Source organism: Macaca mulatta, chromosome 12 (assembly GCF_049350105.2).
Source record: "Macaca mulatta isolate MMU2019108-1 chromosome 12, T2T-MMU8v2.0, whole genome shotgun sequence".
In the NCBI taxonomy this organism is placed as follows: Eukaryota; Metazoa; Chordata; class Mammalia; order Primates; family Cercopithecidae; genus Macaca; species Macaca mulatta.
Window position 1 is genome coordinate 83,706,022 of NC_133417.1, and position 14,203 is coordinate 83,720,224.

Consider the following 14,203-nt stretch of genomic DNA (forward strand, 5'->3'; position numbering starts at 1 on the left):
GCACTTCCCTGAGAACTGCTCGGAGGCTCCTCAGGAGTGCTTGCTAGCAGGTGAAATTCCCCCTCCAAAATAAGAGCCCCTGTTCTTAGAGCTTGGGGTAGAGAGGATCTAGTTCCACATTGCCTGAGGCTCTCTAGGCCTTCCAGGGTCTCAAAGAGGACCTTTGAGTTCTCCCAGGCACTCCATACTAGAGGCTGGAAACACTACTTTGACTTGTTAGTGCTGCTAGGACTTGAGCAGTTCAGGCAGAGGGCAGAGAACTAAAATAGTTTAACAGCAAATCTGGAAGCCCATCTGGGGTATATGACAATTGACACCCAGTGGGTATTAAATAGTGTTGAGCAACTAGATAAGGATCTGGCCATCAGGTGCTTCTGAAAATAACTTCTCAATAGGTCTTTTAACAGCTGCCCTCCCTTTTCCGTAGGTATAATGTGAAGAAAAAAATATAACTGCAACCATGTGAATACCATAGGTTCTTTAGACATTTCCTTTGAATTACAGGAATTTAGTGACTTAAACAGGAGGATTATTTCTGATGGATCCACAAAATATGCTGAAATCTGTCCCTACATACCATTGACATAGAGAGTGACAGAACTCCTGTTCCTTCCTGCCACAAAGGTGTATTCTCCTGCATCACTCTGTCTGGTCTCAGAGATAAACATTCGGTGGATTCTTCTCTCCACCACATATTTGTGTCGTTCTTGAACTTGGAAATTGATTTCAATGCCGTCTTTATACCAGTGGGCATCAACATCGTCTTCATTGACCTCAAACTCAACAACAGCACGCTGTTTCTCAATGACCTATTGATGAAACAACATTAAAAAAAAAAACAAAAAACAAAAAACTTGAAGCTTTGGTTTCCTCCCAGTTAATCAATTTCTAAAACTGGTCAATGAATGGCATGTGAAACCAATATATTTTAATGCAATAAGTTGGCTGATTATAGCACTCTGTAATTTTTCCTGTCTAGTGTTGGACAAATGGTACATAAACTTCTCTTGTAGAGAATTGTGTTTACACCTGCACGGAGGAAAGGAGCTGGCCCAAAGGGACAATTATTTCATCCTTAAATGTTTGCTTATTTACTAAAAAGGGATATAAAGACACTTTACATTTGGGGGCTTCTTATTATCTAAAAAGTTATTACTTAATTTGATTTCATTTTATATGAACAATAACTTTGTGAGCTAGGTAGGAACTATTATCCTCATTTTAAGAGTGAGAACACTGAGGTTCAGAATTGGCAAATAAATGATGGAAGACCTCTCCAGGTTATCTGAGTCCTCATTGAAGGCTTTTTCATTGTGGTCTACAGTCTCTAAAGCCTGGTTTTCTTTGGATGAGCAACATGATGAAGCTGAACTCAACTGGTATTTCTCTAGACATGTGTCCTCCATTATATCATTTGGGATGACTGACACTTATGAGGACAAGCTCTGTAAACTCAGCCGACAGCAAAAGCATCCAGCATCCTTGCCAGGAACCCAGCATGGCTTGGACGGGGCTTTCTCTTAGACTTCATAGAAAGTACTTCTAGCCACTAAGTCCCTTGACACTTGGCTCTCCTTAGATAGAAACCTGAGAAAATGTCACCTTGTTCAAAATTTCCTTAATTCTAATTGATGTGTGAACCTCATGATTTACATTTTAATTCTTTTCTGGTTGGTGCTGCTTGGCAAGCAGCCATTTATTAGACGGTGAAGTTTCTACAGCTGCTTTAATTAACATATTTAGACAGCTGCTAGGGACACACTTATTCCCTGAGTGGAAACTGTGACTAAATTGAGGTCAGCATGAGAGAGTCTAAGCCAAGTAAGAATGAGCTGATTTAATTCTTTAAAGGACTGTGGTTAGCAAATGTAAAAGGGAAACATTGAAATATAAAATGATAGATTATGGACTACTGATGATTTTTCAAAACATTTAGTATATAGACAATACCTGAACCTCCTTTTTAATACTTCGGATGCGAACATCTCTGCCTTCTACAAAGAGGTTTGCAGTTGACACGTTGCCTCCTGCCACCACTGTGTACTTCCCAGCATCAGACATCCGGGTGGATGGGATCAGAAGGCGGTGGACATATTTCTCCTTCTGAATCTTTATTCTATGGATGAAATGGAAATTGGAGTTTTACCATATGGTGATTCAGAAGAAACTGGGAATTACTGGAATGTAGCAAGACAAAACAACCGACCTGTCTGTGATCTGCAGTTCCTGGTCATCTTTCATCCACTGTACAGTGATATCAGGTTCAGAAACTTCACATTCAAACATGGCTCGCTTCTTCTCCAGAACCTTAATGTCCTTAATGTGTTTCCTAAATTCTATATGACGAGCTGGAAAATAGCATGTAGAAAATTAACATTTTTAACAGCTTTATTGAGATATAATTCACATACTATACAATCCACCCATTTAAAGTACACAATTCAATGAGTTTCCATGTATTCATCATTGTGCAGACATCACCATAATTTTAGAACATTCTCATTCCCCAAGAAGAAATTATGTACCCCTTAGCCATTGCCCCAAGGACTTTTCTATTGTCTCCCTTGTAGACCTAGGCAACCACCAATCTACATCTCTATAGATTTGTGTATCTTGGACATTTCATATAAATGGAATCATACAATATGTGATCTTTGTATGGTCTCTGGCTTCTTTCACTTAGCATAAAGTTTTTAATGTTCATCCATTTTGTAGTAAATCGTAGTGCTTCCTTTTTGTTGCTGATTGCTTTCCCATTGTATGGCTATCCCACATTTTATTTATCCATTCATTAATTGATACACTAAATTTTACAAAGCATGTGTGACATTTTTTCTATGGATCTAATATTTATGAAACCATACCTTCCACATAAAGTGTGGCTGTTGATGTAGCTTTTCCAGCCACAAAGGTGTAGTCAGCAGCATCCCCAAAGTGAACATTCCTGATGTTCAGGGAGTGTGTGAGCTTTTTGGTTCTCATCTGGCACTTGTCAGTTGATTTGATTTCCACACCATTCTTTAACCATTTGTAAGAGATGCCTTCATAGTTCACTGTCACCTCAAAAGTAATAGTGTCTTTTTCTTCAGCGTTGATGTCTTTCAGCATGGAAGTAATCATGATTGCTGCAAAGGAGAAAAGGAAACACACCCAAGGAGACTTTATGTAAATATGATGTGGGTTATAAGAGGTGCAGAATAAAAACTTGGAATGTTTTTAGTACATCTGTTGAGGCAATTACAGTTTAGAGATATAAGCTTTGATACCTTCCATGTACCATACAGGACAGTGCCAGCTCAGAGGAACAGAAAGATCAAGTGATAGACACTGAGCCATCTTTCCAGGTAGCCTTTCAGTGCTACTCTAACTGGAACATTTTATCCAGGTGGAGATACTAGTGCTTTACTCAGTGTAACCACATACTAGATGTTTCAAGTAACAATTTTATTTTTTATTTTTTGAGGCAGGTTCTAACTTTCTTGCCCAGGTTGGAGTGCAGTGCCATGATCGTGGCTCACTGCAGCCTTGGTCTTCTGGGCCCAAGTGATCCTCCAACCTCAGCCTCCTGAGTAGCTGGGACTACAACTCTGTGCCACCATGCCCAGCTAATTTTTTTTTCCTTTTGTTTTTGGTAGAGGCAGGATCTCACTGTGTTTCCCAGCCTGGTCACAAAATCTTGATCTCAAGTGATTCTCCTGCCTTGGCCTCCCAAAGTACTGGGATTACAGGCTTGAGCCACCCTACCCACCCAATCAAGGATTTTTGAGTGGTCAGCAAAGTGTAGGATATAGAATATCAATGAATCTACTGAATATTTCATATTTTATATACATATATGTATCTATTTTTAACTTACGGGTGACTGTCAGGGTGGCGCTGACTTGGTCATTGCCACAGACAAATGTGTATTCTGCCGAGTCCTCCGTGCTGGTGTTCATGATGATCAGCTGGTGGAGTTTTCCCTGCACAACTATCTTGAACTTTTCACTCATCTCAATTTCCACACCATTCTTCAGCCACATGGAAGGGACATTGAAGTGGGACACCTCACACTCAAAAGAGGCAGTTTTGGTCTCAGGCACCTCGATATTTTTCATGGTTTTTGTAATATGTAATGCTTGGTAAAATCAGAGAACACTTCAGTTAATACAATTTATTTAAAAAATAGACGAAACCAAACAAATTAATACATGGGGTTCATCAAGGAAAGGGCCGTAGGGGCTGCCTGATACTCACTCTCCACAAACAGTTTTGCTTTGCATTCCAGTTGCCCCACCACAGCTGTGTATTCCCCAGCATCTGAGGGGGAGATGTTCTGCAGCATCAGCTTGTGGACCTTCCTTTCTGAGACCAGTCTGTGTTTGTCACTTGGCTTAATTTCCACATTCTTATGGAACCATTTTACTGGAACGGTGTCATGGGAAACACTAACTTCAAAGGCAACAGTGGCATTTTCCAAGGCTGTCACATCCTTTGGCTTTTTAATGATCTTGACAGCTAAGAGGAAAATTGGAGCAATTCAGTGATAGGGTTAACTTAATGGTAACCATGGGCTGACTATTTGTAAAGTGTTTCTAAGTCAACTTACTCTCAACGTGCAGTCTGGCACTGGCTCCTAGCCTTCCAAGCCTGAAGCCATAAACAGACTCATCCACGATGGCACAGTTTTTAATCCTCAGAGAGTAAACTGTTCCTTTGACAGAGATAGCATACTTTTCATTGGATTCCAGCACAACTCCATTTTTGATCCACTGGACACCTTTGACATTAGGGTGTGTAAGCTCGACAGTGAAAACAGCATCCTGTGTTTCTGTCACTGTGAGGTTCTTCAGAGTCTTCTTAATTTTGACAGCTGAAGACAAATTTATGATTGGGTTAGAAAATATGGATGACATCATGAAGGAAAAGAAGTCCTGAACAAGATCATTGCTTAGTCACCCTGCAAAAAAATGGCTACCAAACATTTTGCAGTTATGCAGCACCTCTGTTTTAAAAGACACCAGAGATTATTTAGGGAAACCTGGGATCCAACTGGACATGTACATCATGAAATGATTTTTCTATGCTCGAGTAGTATGAAGTTTGCATAGCTATATATTAGTAGCATAATAGACTAATTGGAGAAGGGTGAGAGATGAATGGAGAATCAGTGTCTGATATAGCTGTTTCACAGAGCTTTAACCTAAGAAATGGCTTTTTTGCATAAACACATTTGATAAGCAATTTTGTGCCTTGTGGTATGTGTCTCAGGAAGGTTTAGAGGATCTAGAAGGACTTTATGAAGTGAAAATTTATGGTATCCAAAATGGCCATATCATTTGTCTTTTAAAATGATAACGATCAAGATTGTAATACGATTTGAAAAGGACAAATCCTATGTTACTTACCCTCAACTTTAAGTTTGGCAGATGTTTTGGAGGTGGCCACCTTGTAGGTATATTCTCCAATGTCATCTAATTTGGTGGCAGCAATGATAAGTCTCCTTTTGTGGCCATCAGACTCACTTCTGATGTTGTTAGTCAGTGGTAGGTGTTTGCCATCCCTCAACCATTCACCTTTGGAATCTGGGTTGGCAACTTCACATTCAAACACAGCTTCCTGGGATTCAGCTACGGTCTGATCTGTGAGTGGCTTGGAGATGGCCCCACCTTTGGAACAAGAGAAGTACAGTATGAGCCCTTTAAAAATACTCACATAATAAGAAAATCTTTGCAGAAGTAAATATAAAATATCAAATTTAAGAACATGATTTTGAAATCATGAAATGTCTATAAGATTGTTTATACCCATATTGAGAAGGTACCAAAGAAATCCCTTATTCCAAGTATGTATGACTGATAATTAGGAGAAATACTGGAATCAGAAAAGTTTTGTTAAGAAAAAGCAATTGTTGAATTAATAGGAAATTCTTAGAACAGTGTAACACTGGGATAGCCTCTAACCCAATTCCTTCTTCTTCAGAAGCATTTTACTTGGTCTTTTAATGATTATTTCCTGGGAATCTGATATTTTGACTACATAAAAATTTGCTAAACAAAATGTACAAGTCATCAATGTTTCTACTAGATTAAGGATTTCTGCATACTAAAAATCACTGTGTTGACAAATGTCACCCATTCTATGAAGTTTCACCCCATTGCCTCCACTCTTATCATCCGCTAGTAGAAATAATTACTGCTTTAACAAGCTAGTTGCTTATGTATCTGTCTTCTCTAAATTATGAATTTCTCAAGAAAAAAATCATTTCTTATTTAGTTTTGTGTCCTGAGTTCCTACAAGTGTCTGACTTATGGTAGGTACTTTAAAAACATTGGGTGAAATCACAGAGGGGTTCATAGTTTATTCCTGTTTCCACACATTTAAAAACATGTAATTTATATTAAATGTATAAAAATGCTAAATCTGAAATTTTGTTTTACCAGTCTTTTCATGGTCTGATCTCTGAGGAAATCTTATAATGTAACTAAGTATAAACCATGAAACTTTCATACCAAATAAGACAGATCATTACCATATAACTGGCTTCAATTCTGGATGTAATAGACAACACGATCTGAATGTAATATCTCAACTCTCAATATTTAAACTGTAATGAACCAAACAAATTAATGATGACTTCTAGTTTTTTGTTGACAATTGATTTACATTTTTTATTCTTCGTTGTAAAGCTAAGACATTCTGCTGAATGATGGTCTTATTTCTACATGATATCATAAGAGATACAGTTACGTTAAACTGTATTTTGAAAATATTTATTGAGTTCATTAAAAGGTAGGAAGAAAACAAAAGGCACAAAGACTAAAGAAGCAAGAATGGCTACAAAAGGAAATAATTCTTTAGAATAAGAAAGTTTAAATAAAGCTCAATTCAGCAAATATCAATTGATTATCTGTCATTTGCAATATATTGGAATATACAAAGAAAATTCCAGATTTCAGGAGTTTATACACTGATATTGAAAGAGGAAGGATATTGAAAGAGGAAATGGGGAATAAGACAAGTGCATAATAAATACTATGAACGAGAAACATATAAAGTGATCCTGGGGTTGGAGGAGGAAGAGATCATATATAAACGGGGAGATTAAGGAAGGTTTAATGGAGAAGGTGATGTTTGAGGTAGGCCTAGAAGAACATTTGTAATTTAGGCTGGTGGGAATGGTGTTGCAAGTACTATTGGCTTTGGGAACAGCATAAGCAGAGGCATGGAAGTGGGAAACTGAAAGGAGTTTTGGGGGAAATGAATAACAATTTCTTAAAATAACAATCGCTCCTCATAAGAATTTAGGTTAATAAATATACCTACCTGCCACAGTAAGTTTTCCAGATGTCATATTTTCTCCCGCATAAAATGTATATTTTCCTTCATCATCTTTCATCATATTTAGAACTGTCAGTTTATATATTTTTCCGTGTGCTTCGATTTTATATTTAGAACTGGGTTTGATTTCCTTGTCCTTAAAATTCCACAAGACATCAATTCCAGAGTGGGACAGCTCAACCTCAAACACCACATTTTGAGTTTCTGTACAGGTAAGGTCACGAAGACCTCTGATAATTTTAATTTCTGGGGAAAAAATAAAATAATCTCTTGGTTATTATTACACTGAGAAAGTAGAATGCTTAAAGTAATTATTAGATAAGTAGAATAATCCTTACTTTCTACAGAGAGATTACAGTTGGTTTCAACTCTGCCAACTATCAGCTTGTAGGGTCCTTCGTCTGAAGCATGAGTTCGGTTAATGACTAGCCGCTGTTTAGTACCTTTTACAATGGCATGTACACGGTCATCAGGCTTGATTTGTTCATCATTTAAGTACCACTTAACAGAAGTCACATCAGGGACTGAGACCTTACATTCAAGCACAGCCTTTGTGCCTTCAATCACGTTAACATCTTTTAGAGGTGTTATCACGTCCACACCTGCAAAATCATACACACACAAGATGAATGAATTTTGTTGAAATTGTCTGCTCCTTGAAGTTCTTTATGTTGCTTGATAGTGTAAACATAAAATTGTATAAGTAGGACTCACTATAGACAGAGACATGCCCACTGGTGGAGAGGCCAAGGGCTGGAATGGTGAAAGAGTAATTTCCAGCATCTTCCTTAGTCATGTCTTCAATGAGCAGCATATGAGATTGTTTGTCTATCACAATGTGAATCCTGTCACTGGGCTGCACTTCTTGGCCGTCTTTCATCCAGACACCTTCCACACTTTCCAAGGAGACTTTAACTTCAAGCTGAACAATGTCACCCTCACAGACTTTTTGGTCACTAAGTCCTTGTAGGATAGCAATGGGGCGGGCTGTGAAATATGGGGAGAAAAAGACTGTTATGATCATTTTTTATCAATAAACCATATTGATGCTCACTGCAGGCTGACAGGAATGGGAAGACTTACGTTTCATCTTTAGTTTACAGGTTGTCTTTTTTCCGTCAATGACAAAGCTGTATTCTCCCTGGTCCTCCTTGGTTACGTCCTTGACTGTGAGGTTCTGACGTCCACGACGAGATGTAATTGTGTATTTGCCATTGGATTTAAGCTCCACATTGTTATGATACCATTTTCCTTCTATATTTTCTGGGGATACAATACACTCTAATTCTCCTGAATATGATTCTGGAACTTCTATGTCCTCAAGTTCCTTCACAAACTCAACAACTGCACCTGAAGTGTATAACAGAAAAAGAAAACATTTTTTTTGGAGAGGTATGCATCTAGACTTAGGATGGAGACAATGTCTTGTATATCTCTTATCTCCCCCATACTATCAGGAATATTCTTAATATCTACCTGCTAATGGGCTGAGAGATAAATTTTCAATGAGAAGCAGTTATTTTATTTTAATTTTTAAATATTTTTGAAAGTAAAGAATTATGTTTTAATAAAAATCTTAAAAGCTAAAAATCAAGATAATACTACTTAAAAAAATCCAAATGGTCAAATTATTAACATTCTTAATTAGGAACATAAATTTATGATTCTGGCTATGAAACTTATAGCCAATTTCCAAATAATTGTTTTATGAAAGAAAAATTGCATAGCTAATTTGACCACATGCTAAGGGTGACCTTAGAGCTTAGGTAAACAATGAAATCCTTTGTTGTTGAATACCTTCAACAATAAGTTTAGCAGTTGTTTTGATATTTTCATCTTCCACAAGTACACAGCTGTAATCTTCAGCATCAGACATATCAATGGTCAGTATGGAGAGGAAGTGAACCTTTCTGTCAGAGTGCATCCTGTATTTATCTCCCTCATGAACCTCCATACCATCTTTATACCATTTCACTTTGACAAATGGTTCTGAAGTTTCACATTCAAATGTTGCCATAGTATCTTTTTCCTTAGCAACAACATCTTGTAATTCCTGTGTGAAAGTGATCAATTGCTTGGCTACAAGAAAAAGGTGGGGGGAAAAGGGGAGAGCACATTATATTAAATTAAATTCGCAACCTGAGGAATGGGGAAAGAAAATAAAAGTAAACGCACTCATGGATATTCTTGAATACAAAGACAGGTCCATCAAAGGAAAGACATGCAAATTACCTTGGACAAGTAAGAATGCGTGACTGGAGGTTTCTCCAGCTATGTTGATGGCTTTTACCATGATGCTGGCAGAGTCCTCAGCAGTCACATCTCTTATGACCAATTCACAAACATTGTCTTCGGGCCAGTACCAGTAGATCCGGTCAGACCGTTCAATTTTGACACCATTTTTGTACCATTCACATTCAGGGTCTGGTTTCCCCACGACTCTGACCCGGAAGTGTGCATCAGATCCTTGGCCCACTGTTTGGCTTTGGATTCTTTCGAAGATTTTTGGAGCCTCCATACTAGGACTTAGTTCAATCTTATCAGGTTTAAAAGTTGGAATCGTGATTTTGCCTTCTTCGGCAAGAGCTTTCTTTTCCTCTTCAGTTAACTCTTTGGTCCAGTGGAGAAGTTCATCTTTTGTCTTCCTGAGGAGTTCCTCATAGGATTCATCTTTCTTTCGAGACTTGAGCTCCACAGCGGTAATGGCTTCATAATAGCCCTCTTCTGTTCTGCGCTTGAATTTACTGCGCAGCTCTTCCGACTCTTCGGGCACTTTTTCATGGGTAATTCTTTCAGCCCTTTTCAACTTCACAACTTCTTTGGTTTCAGTGGTGTCAACAGGTCTATCCACTTTTTGTACTTCAAACTGAAGCTTTCCTGGTTCGTGTACATGAAACTCGGGCCTTGGTTCAGGAGCTCTCCTAAGAACAGACCTAAAATCTTCCCTCTGTTGAATCTCAAGCTTCACTTTATGCTCTATCACACCTTCAGGATTTTCTGCGGTGACCTTCACTTCACCTGTGTCATATGATTTGCAGTCCACGATGTCCAGGTAATGGATACCATCATAGCGAACTCTGAACCTTTTGCTTTTGCGAATGAGCTGTCCATTGAGGTACCAGTTGACTTTGGGCTGAGGGTAGCCTGTTACCCTGCAGCGGAACCTTGCAGTCTCCCCTTCAAGTACTCTAACTGGCTCTGGGAACAAGACAATGTCTGGCTTTTGCTTTTCTTTCTGATCTGTTGTTACACCTGTAAGTGCACCTTCATGAGCCATTCTCTCTAATTCTTCAATTCTCTGTAAGCCTTTCCTCCCCTCAGGCAACTGGGATTCTTCCACAAGACTTTTCTCATCTTTAACAATAAGGGTAGCAGATGTATGATCTGTTCCGTATTTGTTAGTGGCTCTGCAAGTAATGATACCACTGTCTCTAGAATATGCAACACCATAATCAAGGCTGCAGTACCCAAATTCATTTATCATACGGAGCCTGTTGGCTGCCTCAAGTGGCTTTCCATCATGGAGCCACTCCACCACCATCGTTGGGTCACCAATGGGTGTTAGCCTGCATTCAAAGTGGGCAGGTCCAAAGCGCTTAAGTCTTAAGGAGGTGAGTTTTTTCTTGAAGAATGGTTTCTGTTGTTTCTCTTTGTCATAGAGGTCACCTTCTTCCCATTGCTCTTGACCATATCGCAAATGGAGGGGCTCCAGTTCTGGGGCTGCAATCTCCTTTGCTCTATATGTCCCCCTTGGGATGATTAATTTTCTCTCTGGTTCAGGCTCTGCAAACTCAACTTCAACATTTACTTTGCATCTTGTAGTGTCTCTGCCAGCTTTATTAATAGCAGTCGCGGTATACCAGGCAGAATCTTGGCTGACAGTGGAATCGATTTTAAGGGCAGCTTCTCCCTTGGTTCCTTCAATTCTATAAAAAGTTGGGGGAGGGAATCATCAATATAGTAGTATAGCTTCCCTGGTTATTGGATTTGTATAATGAGCTTAGCTTTATTATTTCCAAACTTACCTGATTTTGGGATATTTATGAGGCACAATGATGTCACTGTTTTTCAACCATACAATGTCAGGGTTGGGGTTACCCGTAGCTCTGACTTTCATTTCAAGTCGGGAACCTTCCTTTACATTGAGATTTTTCAGTTTTTCTACAAATATCGGTTTTACCTGATGTTCCACAGCTGAAAGAGAAAGGTCATGATTTAGAGGGAGTAAGGCTGAAATACCTGTTTATAATCCAAGTGATAAGAAAATTCATTTATTTTTATTTTATCTCATTTTACCTTCCACAGTTAAAATCACTGAAATTGAAGATCTGCCTGCCCTGTTTTGGGCAACCACAGTCCATTCCCCAGAATCACTGGGTGTGGCAGGGACAATAATTAGTGATTGAGTACCATCTTCTTTAATGACCACTTTATGGGTATAGTCATTGACAATTTGCTGGCCTGTGAAAATATGTTCAAAAGAAAGTAGATTTTAAAATAGTTTTTAAAAATTGTTAGACAGATATATAAGCTTGTTTTTGTGTTTTTATTATTCATGAGCAAAAACCTGTCATACTTACCATCATGAAACCAGAACGTCTCTGGCATAGGTCTACCAACAACCTTTAAGTCAAATCTGGCAGTTTGCCCTTCTAAACATTTGAAAGAAGCAGGTTTTAACACAAAGACTGGTTTATACAGTCTCTCAAGTTGTGACTCATCTGTCTCCTCCAGCCTACGTCCAGGGGACATTCTTGCAGGGGACATCCGTGCAGGAGACATCCTTGCAGGTGACATCCGTGCAGGAGACATGCGTATAGGAGACCTGCTCACTGAACGTGGAGAGAGAGATCTGTAAAACAAAGACAAACAATACTTTCATGAGGCCTAAAGAAAACTCAGCAAAACAAACTTCATTTTGTCTTATTCATTATTCATTATTCACGTTATTTTAGAATTTACTTCTTGCATGTATTAGAAGGCACCTCCAACTCATTCAGATCTGAAATAGAATATATTATTGTTGCCCCCACAGCTATGTTTTTCCTATATTCTCAATTTTGGCTGGTAGTCATTCAGTACATCCAGGTACCCAGGTTAAATCTTGGAATAATTCTCAATACTGTCTTTTCCTTACCACTTGGATTTAATCAGTCACTAGACTTTTTTGATTTAACTACCAAAACATCCTAATAAATGTTGGTTGGATAAGTAAAGCAAATGAATACATTTATGGAAAAATAAAAATATATATATTTTTTATCTCAGAGGAGGAAAACATAGAAATCAATCTGGAAACAAAACAAAGCAAAACAAGACTCTATCTACACATTGCAGCCAGACTGACTTGGAGTTTGAATGCTGGCACCACCACTTACAGGCTGGATGAATTAAGGCAATTTTCATAGATTCCCAGGGCCTCAGTGTTCCTATTTCCAAACCAATAATAGTCATCTTTTTATTGCAGGGCTGTTGTATAAATTTACATTTGTAAAAATCAGGTGTCAAATAAGAGCTATTGTGATATTAGCTGTAGCACTAGGAAAATAAATAGTATGATACACTGATGAAAATTCTTTGCTCATCTTACACAGGGGCAAGAAATAAAAACTCTTGGCAATTGTTGGTGTTGCCACTGGTAAGTTTCTGTGCCATCTTAGCCCTCAATTTTTTTCTTACACAATAGCGATTTGCTACTAAGATATTTGATGTTTTGAAAACAATTTACATACTAAGTAACCCAAATTATTATAAGTCTTACCTGATTCTGCTCACTGGCTCTGGTGTGGGGATGTAAGTTGGAGCTCCAAGTGGTGCAGCAGGCTCCACATACAATTTCCCTGAGCAAATTGCATTTCCTTTAATATTGCTGGCAAATGCAGTGTAGATTCCTTCATCTTCTGGAAGAACAACAGGTATACGCAGACTAGCTCTGCCATCTTGTAGAAAGTCCATTTGATATCTTTCTCCATGTTTGATGCGCTTGCCATCTTTGTACCAAGCAATCTGCAAAGAACACCATGCATGTATGAGTAAAATTTACATCAAATAGTTATACTGTAACCAACTTGTATCTTTACTGTGGCAAGGAGGTATTATAAATGTTTATATTTTACCTTTGGTAATGGATATCCAGACATCTTGCAATGAAAAGTGACACCCATCCCCTCAAGAATTCTATAATTCTTGATTCTTAACTCAAATCCTGATTCAACAGCTTCAGATTCAGAAATGTCAACTGCCATCTTTTCTTCTCCATCTTCTTCAAGAAGTTCTTCTAATGTAGTCTTTATTATTCTATATTCAATTTCTTTAATAAGTCTCTCTTCAAAGGAAGAAATATGGAATTCCTATGCAAAAAAGATTATGGTCTGTTAAAAATACTTATCCTTACTGATGGAAATTATTTAAGGATATGTATCTGAGCTAGATTGTTGAAGTTTTTAGCTGGGAGAAGAATCTAGAAGACTTTGGTTTGTTTGTTTTAATCTGCATTATGGTCATCTTTCCCACTGAATGCTGTAGCATCTTGGGTAGAAAGGTTTTCCAAAAAAGCAGGAGTTAGAGTTGGGTTAGAGGTTACATTAGCTTATCATACAGATGAAGAGATCTTGGCATTAATGAACTTAGCTCTACTAATATTGGTCTTTTCCTTAATATATTATAAACCCTATTTCTAAAGCCACATTTATGGGATATATGTAATCTCTATTTCTAAACTCACAGGTGCAACATACCATGAAGATTAAGGAAACTTAGCAGCAGTGAACTTTGACCTACTAATAGTTGTCTAACCCTGAGCTCATCACTTGAAAATGAAAATGTCAAACAAAAAAAGGAAAGTATAATTTATGAAATTGGTTGATTGGTCATTATTTTTATA

General features: G+C 38.0%; 1 protein-coding gene and 1 long non-coding RNA gene across 6 annotated transcripts in view; one reads left to right on the forward strand and one right to left on the reverse strand.

Moving 5' to 3' along the window:
• TTN (titin) overlaps positions 1-14,203 on the reverse strand; it is a 273,480-nt gene that overhangs the window by 231,594 nt on the left and 27,683 nt on the right. For all 5 annotated transcript variants that reach the window (XM_015110458.3, XM_077957272.1, XM_077957273.1 and 2 more), the window contains 19 exons: positions 13,437-13,670; positions 13,082-13,326; positions 11,901-12,172; positions 11,617-11,781; positions 11,346-11,514; positions 9,553-11,246; positions 9,118-9,399; positions 8,404-8,670; positions 8,035-8,307; positions 7,659-7,922; positions 7,306-7,566; positions 5,388-5,648; positions 4,589-4,852; positions 4,237-4,497; positions 3,857-4,117; positions 2,865-3,125; positions 2,207-2,348; positions 1,951-2,116; positions 578-809 (listed from right to left, as the gene is read on the reverse strand). In XM_015110458.3, the coding sequence (XP_014965944.3) occupies positions 578-809; positions 1,951-2,116; positions 2,207-2,348; positions 2,865-3,125; positions 3,857-4,117; positions 4,237-4,497; positions 4,589-4,852; positions 5,388-5,648; positions 7,306-7,566; positions 7,659-7,922; positions 8,035-8,307; positions 8,404-8,670; positions 9,118-9,399; positions 9,553-11,246; positions 11,346-11,514; positions 11,617-11,781; positions 11,901-12,172; positions 13,082-13,326; positions 13,437-13,670 (5,974 nt within the window). The remainder of the gene's footprint in view (positions 1-577; positions 810-1,950; positions 2,117-2,206; positions 2,349-2,864; positions 3,126-3,856; positions 4,118-4,236; positions 4,498-4,588; positions 4,853-5,387; positions 5,649-7,305; positions 7,567-7,658; positions 7,923-8,034; positions 8,308-8,403; positions 8,671-9,117; positions 9,400-9,552; positions 11,247-11,345; positions 11,515-11,616; positions 11,782-11,900; positions 12,173-13,081; positions 13,327-13,436; positions 13,671-14,203) is intronic.
• Positions 11,123-14,172, forward strand: LOC144333429 (uncharacterized). The gene is made up of 2 exons (XR_013402068.1): positions 11,123-12,958; positions 14,047-14,172. It is a non-coding gene; the product is annotated as an uncharacterized LOC144333429 (long non-coding RNA).